This window comes from Dasypus novemcinctus, chromosome 9 (genome assembly GCF_030445035.2).
Source record: "Dasypus novemcinctus isolate mDasNov1 chromosome 9, mDasNov1.1.hap2, whole genome shotgun sequence".
In the NCBI taxonomy this organism is placed as follows: domain Eukaryota; kingdom Metazoa; phylum Chordata; class Mammalia; order Cingulata; family Dasypodidae; genus Dasypus; species Dasypus novemcinctus.
Window position 1 is genome coordinate 96891284 of NC_080681.1, and position 10201 is coordinate 96901484.

General features: G+C 56.1%; 1 protein-coding gene across 2 annotated transcripts in view; it reads left to right on the forward strand.

Moving 5' to 3' along the window:
* The window catches only part of EPHA10 (EPH receptor A10), a 40470-nt gene extending 32342 nt beyond the window's left edge, over positions 1-8128 (forward strand). The window contains exons 9-18 of one of the 2 annotated variants that reach the window (XR_011649693.1): positions 767-828; positions 978-1103; positions 2018-2203; positions 3375-3436; positions 3669-3872; positions 4115-4264; positions 4518-4711; positions 5317-5472; positions 5666-7594; positions 7639-8128. Coding sequence is in view for 1 of the 2 variants with exons in the window: in XM_058303857.1 (XP_058159840.1) it covers positions 767-828; positions 978-1103; positions 2018-2203; positions 3375-3436; positions 3669-3872; positions 4115-4264; positions 4518-4711; positions 5317-5472; positions 5666-5780 (1255 nt within the window). In the remaining variant the exon portion in view is untranslated. Of the gene's footprint in view, positions 1-766; positions 829-977; positions 1104-2017; positions 2204-3374; positions 3437-3668; positions 3873-4114; positions 4265-4517; positions 4712-5316; positions 5473-5665 lie in introns of both variants that reach the window. The other variant, XM_058303857.1, reaches the window with a different exon arrangement.
* The last annotated feature ends 2073 nt before the right edge of the window (positions 8129-10201 follow it).

A 10201-nucleotide genomic window follows, 5' to 3' on the forward strand; every position in this document is an offset into this window, starting at 1 on the left:
TCACCACAGAAGCCTGAGCCTCCACCAGTTCCCTGCAGGGACAACAGCAGCAGCCTCCACTCTGTAGCCTGAATCTTTCTAAAATGCAAATTGAATCACAGCATCCCCCTGTTTAAACCCCGCAGGGGCGCTCCTCTGCTCCTAGAAGAAAAGCCAAAGTCTTATCTCAGGCCAGCCAGGCCCTGCCTCAGGCCTCCCCTCCCACACCCCACGCCTTGGGCCAATCCGTGGCTTTAGGATTCTGGTGCCTGGCTGCCTCGTCTCAAGAAGTTTTCCTCGCTTGCCTGGCCTAGCCAGGTTCCCAGAGTGTACCACCCTTCTCCTTGGCCCTTCACCTGTGAGTGGGCTCGTGGCTAACTTTCCGTGCTTGTTTTCCAGTCTAGACCAGAAGTGGCAAGCGCAGGGTCTGCCTGTGTCATTCATGCGGTTTCACCAACCTGTTGGGCAGGGGGCGGCAGCTTGAGGCTGAAAGCCAGTGGGGTGGCTTTGGATGTCTCTGGAGTTGCAAGAATTCTCACTGTCTTGAAGTAAAAATAACTAGGAGCGTGGTGGGGGCGAGGGGTTAGGCCGGGGCTGGGGTTGTAAATGTGTTATGGGGAGCCCTTGGTCAGATCACTGAGAAGCTTTCAAACTGGCCCGAGGACAAGATGGCCCCTCGCCTGGGGCACGGCTCTTGTCTTTTGAACCCGGAGGTGCTGGGCTCAGTGCTGGTGAAATGGCATCGGCTGGGGTGGCCTGGCTCAAAGAGGGACCCTGCCTCCCCCAGGCCCTGCAGCTATGGCAAAGGAGGCCGGGCCGCGCACGATGAGGAGGAGCTGTACTTCCACTGTGAGTCGCCCTGGCCTGGCTGGGGGCGGGCGGGGCCGGGGGCCACCCCACCTCGCTCCCCATGCCTTTTCCTCTCTTCTGTTGCGCTAGTCCCACCCGCGGTGGATGCTCCTTTCCTCAAGCCCATCTCTCTTTCCCTGTGTTCTCAGTCAAAGTCCCGACGCGCCGCACATTCATGGACCCCCAGAGCTGCGGGGACCCGCTGCAGGCTGTGCATCTGTTCGCCAAGGAGCTGGATGCGAAAAACGTCACGCTGGAGAGGAGCCTCGGCGCAGGCAAGCTGGGCATCCTGAGGCCCGGTCGGATCCGGGAAACCAGGCCTCCCGCAGTGGGCGCCCGCTAGAGAAACCCTCCACCCCATCTCCACTTGTCCTGGAGGCCCTGCCCCCCTGGGAGCCCCGCCTCCTCAGCCCAGGCTCGCGCAGCAGGGAAGGAGGGGGGTGGGGGCCGGCTCTGTGGCCCCACCTCCCTGTCCTCCCTCTCTGCGAGGTAGCGCTGAGACCTCTCTGTGCAGGTTTCTTTGGAGGTGCCCCTGCGCGCTGCCACTGACAGTTTACTCCCGGCCTTCCTGGGGCTGCGGGGCGGCGCCTTTCCCAGGCCCTGGGACTAGATCTAGTCCTGGATCCACCTCCCATTGGCTTTGTGACCAGGCCGACCTTCCTTGACTCAGCCTCACACTGGGCAGATGAGGGGCTTTGCAGGGCTCAGCACTGGGCCAGTTTCCAGACTGCCTTCCTTGCCATCTACCCTCCCTCAGCCCCAGAGCTCCGAGGAGGCGGGCGGCTTTCGCCAGGGCTGCCAACGCCAGACCCCCGGGCAGAAGCCAGACAGGGGTTGGCGGCAGAATGGACGTCAGGGTCATCCCCCAGCAAGGTTTAATGACTTTCGAAGTGCCGGCATGCGCTTTCTGTTTGTGGCTTTGTGACTTCCCTGTGAGTTGAGGGCAGTTTCATGTAGACATTTCAATGGCATTTCCCTGGGGAGGAAGCCCAGGCTCAGAGAGGGAAACAGAGGAAGTGCAAGGTCACATTGCTGGTACTCAGTTTCCTGGGGCTTTGAACCCAGGAGCTCCAAGTCCCAGGTCGTAAGCAGCCCATGATCCAGAAGCTGCTGTCTCGTCTGCTCATTCTACCTCGGTCGGCCTGGGTGGTAGCCTCCCAGCGGTATCTCAGGTGCTGTTTCCCCACAGGGCGGTTTGGGGAGCTGTGCTGTGGCTGCCTGCAGCTCCCCGGCCGTCAGGAGCTCCCCGTGGCCGTGCACACGCTGAGGGACGGCTCCTCGGACTCACAGAGGCTCAGCTTCCTGGCCGAGGCCCTCACCCTGGGCCAGTTTGACCATAGCCACATCGTGCGGCTGGAGGGCGTTGTCACCCGAGGTGCGTCTGGGGCTCCACTTCCCCTGCCCAGACCAGGACATGGCAGGGTGGGAGCTGGGGTGCTCCTGCACCTTCCCCCAGCCATGCCCAGCATGGATCCCTGCTCAGGGGCCTCAACTTCCTTTTACTGACTCAGGGTGGCCCTCTGACCTGGTGGCCACTTTAACCCTGCATGACCTTTCTGATTTGTAGTGACTTGTGGCAGTGAAAGATCAGTGACCTTGGCTGACCTTTCTTTTTTTGTGTGTTTTTAAAATATATTTTTAATTTTTTAAGATACATAGATCACACAAAATGTTACATTAAAAAATATAGGAGGTTCCCATATACCCTGCTCTCCACATCCCCCACTTTTCCCAAAGCAACAACTTCTTTCATTAGTGTGGTACACTCATTGCATTTGATGAGTACATTTTGGAGCACTGCTACACAGCATGGGTTATAGTTTACATTGTAGTTTACACTGTCTCCTGGTCCATTCAGTGGGTTATGGCAGGTTATATAATGTCCTGCATCTGTCCCTGCAATATCATTCAAGGCTATTCCAAGTCCTGAAAATGCCATGTCACACCTCCTTTTCCCTCTCCTTGCCTCCAGCAACTCCCATTGCCACTGTCTCAACATTAATGTTATAATTTAGTCCATTGCTAGAGTCACAATAATTCAATAATAGAATACAAAAAGTTCATTCTAATCCATATTCTATTTCTCCATCCTGAGGACACCTCTAAATCAAGAGGGGGTTTAGATCCCACATGGCTGATGGATGGAATTCTCCTGCTTGCATTTGTAGACTTTTGGTTCCTTGTGTGGTTGTTGACCATCCTCACCTCCCTGTTAGCTGACCTGGGTAAGCCCAAGTCACCAGAGAGTAGGTGTTGCAACTCTGCTGAGCCTCAGGGCACAGTTGGCACATAGTCTAGAGATTCAAGTCTCGAGTATACACCAACCCCAGTTTGGCTGACCTTTCTTAGCAAACTTGTTGCAGCTCCCGACCTTGGCCTTTGACCTCTTTGGCATACAGGACACTGGGCCAGGAAGTGGGGTGGTAAGATTAGGGACGCTTGGCCTTGGTTCTGGCCCAGCCTGGGGCCTGGTGGGGGGGAACACATGTGCATGCAGAGAGGAGCAGGCAGCTCAGCGTATGTGTGCTCCCCTTCCCTGCGCACAGGAAGCACCTTGATGATCATCACCGAGTACCTGAGCCATGGGGCCCTGGACGAATTCCTCAGGGTGAGTGGCCTGGGCCCTGGGGCGGGGTACTGGTGACCATGTTGTTCCTGGTCCCTCGCTTTTCTCCTTGGAGGGGCTTGCAGTTGGCATCATTGCTTACAAAGGTGGCCGTAGACCAGGCTGACCTGGCAGGTCACTGAAGCCCTGAGAAAGTGAAGTGACCGCCCAGGGTCAGCCAGCACCAGGGCATCTGAGTGCGCAGCCCGGGCCTCGGCCTCTTCCTCCCCCACAGCGGCACGAGGGGCAGCTGGCGGCAGCGCAGCTGATGGGGTTGCTGCCGGGACTGGCGTCGGCCATGAAGTACCTGTCGGAGATGGGCTACGTCCACCGCGGCCTGGCGGCCCGCCGCATGCTGGTCAGCAGCGGCCTCGCCTGCAAGGTCTCTGGCTTTGGGCGGGGACCCCGGGACCGAGCGGAGGCTGTGTATACCACCATGGTGAGGACCCCTCCCCGCTCTGTCAGCGTCACTGCCCCCCCCGCCCCTCCATCCAGCTGGCCTGCAGTAAATGCCAGCGTGGGCACACCGCCTCGTGGTCAGCTGCGTGCCTTCCCAGATGTGCAGCTGGGGGCTGGGGGCTGGGAGGAGTTGCCTGGGAAGCAGGCGGGTGAGGTTGGAACTAGGGCTGTGTGGGGTCGGGAACCCTGGGCATGACTGGCTTCCTTCCTGCTTGCCCACAGACTGGCCGGAGCCCAGCCCTGTGGGCTGCCCCTGAGACGCTTCAGTTTGGCCACTTCAGCTCTGCCAGTGATGTGTGGAGCTTTGGTGTCGTCATGTGGGAGGTGATGGCCTTTGGGGAACGGCCCTACTGGGACATGTCTGGCCAGGATGTGAGTGACCTGTGACTCCAGCTCTTACCGTCTGATCCTCTTGCCCTCTGACACCAGGCCCCAGCTTGCTGTCCTCTGCCCACTGCCCCTTGACCTCTTAGCTTCTGGCCTCTCTTCTCTGTCTACCAGCTTCCCCCCCACAGTAACCACCTCCTCCTGCCCAGCCGCCACCTGAGTCTTCGTTGGGATGGGATGTATGTATGTGTGGGGGGGACCTAAAGCCTCCTGCTTGCTCCCCACACTCATCGCCCAGGTGATCAAGGCCGTGGAGGATGGCTTCCGGCTGCCCCCTCCCAGGAATTGCCCCTCCCCTCTGCACCGACTGATGCTTGACTGCTGGCAGAAGGACCCCGGTGAGCGGCCCCGGTTCTCCCAGATCCACAGCATCCTGAGCAAGATGGTGCAGGACCCAGAACCCCCGAAGTGTGCCACAACCACCTGTCCCAGGTACAGCTGACAACTCACTTGTCCCAGGTACATTCCCATCTATCCCCAACCATATTAGATACAGCCAACCTCTTGCCTGACTGTGAATGGCCACCCCACCTGTCCCAAGGATACATGCTCCACCTGTCCCAAGTATGACTGCTTACCTAATTGGCCTATATAGAATACTCCCAGCTGCCTGACGTACATCCAACCTCTCACCCATCCTGGTCCCCTTTGCTTGTCCTGGCTATTGCCCCACATGTCTCAGGTGCAAATGACCACAACTGGATGAATACATGTGGTAATAGTCCTAACCAGTTTGTAGTTCTGATAAATAAAATAAGTGAAGTTAATGTTAGTCGTTCCATTTATGGGTCACCTTCCCGCTTGTCCTAGGTATGTCCTACTCCCAGACAGTCCCAGCTATTCCCAGTATCTCAGTTGCCTCAGGCACTCTTCACCTGCCTGAGAATGCCTGGCACCCCTGTGTGAGCCAGGTCTTTCCCTGGGACTTGGTTGCCCTCCCCTTCTCCCCTTCTTTCTCGGCTGGCCTCTCAGGAGAGCTAGCAGGTCTGGGGAGCAGATCCCAGCTGTCGACTGAGCTCAGTTCCTCTGACCCCCAGGCCCCCCACACCCCTGGCAGACCGTGCCTTTTCCACCTTCCCCTCCTTTGGCTCTGTGGGCGCATGGCTGGAGGCCCTGGACCTGTGCCGCTACAAGGACAGCTTTGCTGCAGCTGGCTACGGGAGCCTGGAGGCTGTGGCCGCCATGACTGCCCAGTGAGTCTGAGGAACCTGGGGGTCCCGCCCCTGCCTGTATGAGAAACCCCATTTAGACCCAGCACTTGCCGTGTCCTCCGTCTGGGCCCTTCCCTGTCTGGAGAAGAGGAGGGAGAGCTCTTGCAGAGAGGCCCTCCGGGGAGGAGCAGGAGGGAGGACTGACCAGCTGGGTGTGACCAGCCCTTGTTTGCAGGGATCTGGCGAGCCTGGGGATCACATCGGCTGAACATCAAGAAGCTCTGCTGAGTGGGATCAGCGCCCTGCGGGCACGCGTACTCCAGCTGCAGGGCCAGGGGGTACAGGTGTGAGCAGGCCCCCTGGTCTACCAGGCCAGGACCCGGATGGGGGTCCACATTCCCAGCCCTGCCCGAGGTGCCTGGCAGGCTGCACTTCACCCACGTGGGAGTGAGCATTCTCTTCCTCTGCTTGGGCAGAGCTGGTTTGGGGCCACAGCTTTCCCCCATTTCACTCCCTGCTCCTCCCATTCTCCCCCGTCTCAGCACCTCCAACAGAATAAAGGTTCAAATTCCTGGGAAGGACCCCTGAGATTACAGCAGGGGAAATTCAGGGTGTCAGCAGAGGTGGGCAGGGATGAGGAGAGAAGATGGTGGGTTTAAATTGCTCCAGCTCATGCTTGTTTGGATTCTGCACCCACCTACCCCAATGGATCCCCCTTCCCCACAGCTCCATTGGCCTGAGGGGCTCCTGTTAGGCCTGGCGGTGACTGCAGCTGCCTGGTGGCTGGGTTCTCAGCTTCCTGTGCCTAGGCTGGGGCCCACCTGGACACTGGTCCCTGAGGCCCAGGAGGGCAGAGGTGATGCTCAGCTCAGGGACTGGACCCTAAGGGCCAGAGACACAGGAGCTGAATTCTATGCTCCCCTCTTGGGTTGACAGTTCAGAGTGAAGTTGAGGGTCCCAGTTAGGCTACTTAAGGCCCTGGTGCTCCGGGGGCCCTATCAAGCCTCCCATTTACCTTTCTTCTATAAACTCCCTGGCCAGGGCATCCTGGGAAGAGCATGAGAGATGTTTTCTCCATGGGGACCCAAGCACTTTTTTCTCCAGCCTTGGGGGATGGTGCAGAAGAGATTCTCAGAGCTGGAACTTCTTTCTCTAGCAGGCTGGTCAAAACCACCACTATTCAGATGGGAAACCAAGGCCCAGTGAGGAGCCAGTGGCCCAGCGCTGGGGTTAGAACCCAGGTTGCCAAAGTCCCAATCTAGGGATAAGGGAGAGTCCTTGGGTCATGCCCAATGACACCATCCCTTTTCCCTAAGGCAGCCCAGTGATGCTAGGGGTGACCCTCTTGCTAGCTCTGTCCCCTGGGTACCACCTCATCTCTGATATAGCACCTGCTCCCTCTGACTTCTGCAGAGCTCTGACACAAGTGGCCACACTGAGCTGACTCGAGTTCCTTTAGCCAGAAGGGCTCCCTGGAAGCAGTGGTACTCATGCATAGGCCAGGGCCTTCAGCAGACAGCAGGGGTGGCTGGGTCTGCAGGGGGCCACAGGGGCTGATTTAGTCCAGTCATCTCTGAGAAATGCGTGCTCTAGGTTTGGCTCTGTGGGTGTGGGTGGGGTGGGGTGGGCAGGAGAGATGAGGGACTGAGGACAGGAGTAAGTTCAGCACACAGCTTGCTCTCAGAGGGCTCAGACTAGGCAGGGAGATAGGCCCAGGCACCAAGAATTAGTAGAAGGGCGCTTTCAAATGGGGTCCCAGGGCTTCAGAGAGACCTAAGGAGCGTGTGGGAGGGGGTTGGAGGGGACTGGGTGTGCACTGGAAAGGCTTCTTGGCTGAGGTTTAGTTGAGCAGGGCCTCAAAGGTGTGTGTGTGGTCTGTCCATAGGGTAGCTGGAGTTGTAAGGGGGTTCTTTCTATACAGTGGGTGAACTTTTCAGCCGACCAAATGGAGGGCCCAGGATAAGAGGCGTCCAAGCAGAGGGGCTGGTGTGAGGGAGCGTGTGGAGGCTGGAAGGTGCAGCACCCCGTGGTGGGGGATGGCGGCTCACAGCAGTGCCTTCGGCCTTCGCCACCCCTCCAAGCCCCCTGCCCAATGCTCTCCTGTTTACTGAGCACCTGCTCTAACTCAGTGACTTTAGGGGTACAGGGAAGACCCTGAGCTATTGCTTCTACCTTTCACCGCATTGGGGAGGGGGGGTTCCCTGCCAGGCTTGGCCCTCCCTCCAGGGAAGTCTGGAAGTGACACAACACAGGGCCAGCACCCGTCTTGGGTAGAGGGAGCCTCAGTCTCACCTCCAGCCACTCCAGTAATTCTCTTAAGATCCCCGATCCCCTCCCCTCACCCCAACATTCCTGCAGAGGCCCTGGTGTGTTGGCAGGACTTCGGTGTCCAGGGTAGATCTCCCCTCCATTGAGGAGTGAGGTCCCAGAATCCCAATGGGCTCCAGGCCTCAGCCCTGCACAGGTGCCGGTGTGATGCAGGGTGATGGCTTTCTGGGAGTCCTCTACAGATCTATTTTTATATGGAACTTGTTCGCTGGACAGAGGGAGGTGGCCTGCAACCCCCCATCACCCCATCTGAGCCCACACAGGGAGGGAGGGGGCTGGTTGGGGAGGTGGTTTCTTTGGCTAATTCTGGATATGTTTTTATATTTCTTAGGTTCTGTATGCAGGAGAAAATAAAAACTTGTCTGTGTTATGGTGCCTCTTTCAGGAACAATTATTTAACCATTAAGCAGCTTGTGTTGGAGGGTTCCTGCCCCTCTTCCCGAGGTGGGGGTTGGGGTGTTCCAGAGCATGTGCCTGAGATCTCTCTGCATAGAGACCATGGGACACTGCCCCTGCCCTGAAAGCTTTCCAATCTATTGGGGGATGCATTTAAGAAACAGATAAGATGGTGTGTGATCAGGGCTACCACGGGGCAAGCACTGGGTTCTCTGGGAGTGTAGAGAAGCAGACTACCCAGTCTTGGGAGGAGTAAGTCAAGGAAAGCTTCCTGGAGGAGGCAATACCTAGATATTGGTGCCATTCCCCAAGATAGAGAACATTGTTGGAGCAGGTGGGGTAGGGATGTGAGGGGAGGGCAGGAAATGCTGACATGGATTTAAGACGTGGGATTGGTAGGCAGAAATGTCTAGAAGGCACTTGGTCTGGAAGAAAAGATGGCTGCAGAACTTTGGGGATCTTCCACACCCAGGTTGGGGTTGAAGCCACGGGGAGGAGGCCACCTGGGGACAGTGCAGGGAGTGAGAAGTGGAGGGGGAGCCCCAGGAATCTCCTTCATGAAGAGCAGGAGACAACCGAAGGAGCAGCTGATGGTCAAAGCTAGAAAGGAGCTGTGTTATCCAAGCCAAAGGAAGTGTGTTTTGGTGTTAAAAACAGAGAAGCGAAGTGACAGGAGGATGGAATGAGTGACCATCAGTATGGACCCCTCAGTGACCTTAATGGTGGGCAGCAGAAGCCAGAGGAGCTTGAGGAGTGGAGGCTGGGAGTCTTTTGGGGAGTGTGTCTGTGGTGAGAGGAAGAATGGGCTAAGACAAAAAGCAGGGATGGGTGAGCTGCACGAGCCCCTGCATTTCTCACTGGGCTTGCTAGTTGGCCCTCCATCATGGAGTGGGTTAAATGTCTTATTCATCTGCAACGTCCAGGTCTTGGGAAGTGCTCGGCCTTGGGGATTGGATTGTGGGGGTGGCAATAAATACCTTCTTTTTCCCCTCCTGTGCTCAAAACCAACTGAGTATTTGTTCACTGGAGAAAGATGGAGATCAAATTGCCAGCTCTTTAATAAAGCTGATTGAAGAATGGTTGCTTACCATGTTTCTTCAAATCTAAGGTGTCATCAAGGAAATGTTCCACTAAGAAACCAAAATCACAACCAACGAAGCAATGTCATGCCACCCAATGAGATGATGCATCCCAATTTCAGAGATGTTAAAATGTGTAAAATGTACATCTTTGATAAATGAATTCAATGCACATGTACTGAGCCTTACTATGGGGCAGGCACTAGCATATTAAGACCTCACTAAGAGCATGAAAAGTGGCAATAGGAACAAATTCTCTGTGTACTGAATGGGCAAAGACCTTGTCAAACCAGAAGGCCAGCAGCCTCGCAGCCTTAAGTTCAATACCCAACCTTAACTGCACATTGACCGGGTGCCCCGCACCTTGCTAATAACATCCAGTGGGCACTTACCATGCACTAGGCACTGGTGCGTGCTTCCCTAGCTGCGTGCTTCTGCCAGGTGGATACTCCTAACATCTCTAGCCCACACAGCCACTCCTCCCCATGAAGGGAAGTGACTTACCTAAGTAATTACCCCAGATTGTTTTCTCTCAGGCAGAACCCTCCTCCACCATGCTGGTCATTTTCAATGCAGAAATGATTCTTCCAGAACCCTAGGAACTTTGGAAAGTAAGCAACATGATTGTTGAATTATCCTTTTCCCTGCTTTGTTCTTGGCCAACAAGACTTGCCTATACAGGTAAACTATAGACATCTTAGATTTTGTCCTTCCAGAGGTAAATTTCTAAAGTTCATGGAACAAAGGTATTGGGGGAAACTGGCGTAGGGACTGAGGTTACCTGTGCCCTGGATCTTGGGATGAGGGCCCTGCCCTTTAGATGTCACAGTTGAGTCTGCCTGAAGTAAATAAAGGTCTTCACATCTTCTGAGGAAAGTAGCTGTTCAAAGAACCCACTCCAATAGCTTCAGCTCCATAATAGTCTCTATAGTCCAAGTAGCACAGCTTGGAGATGACACACAGATGAA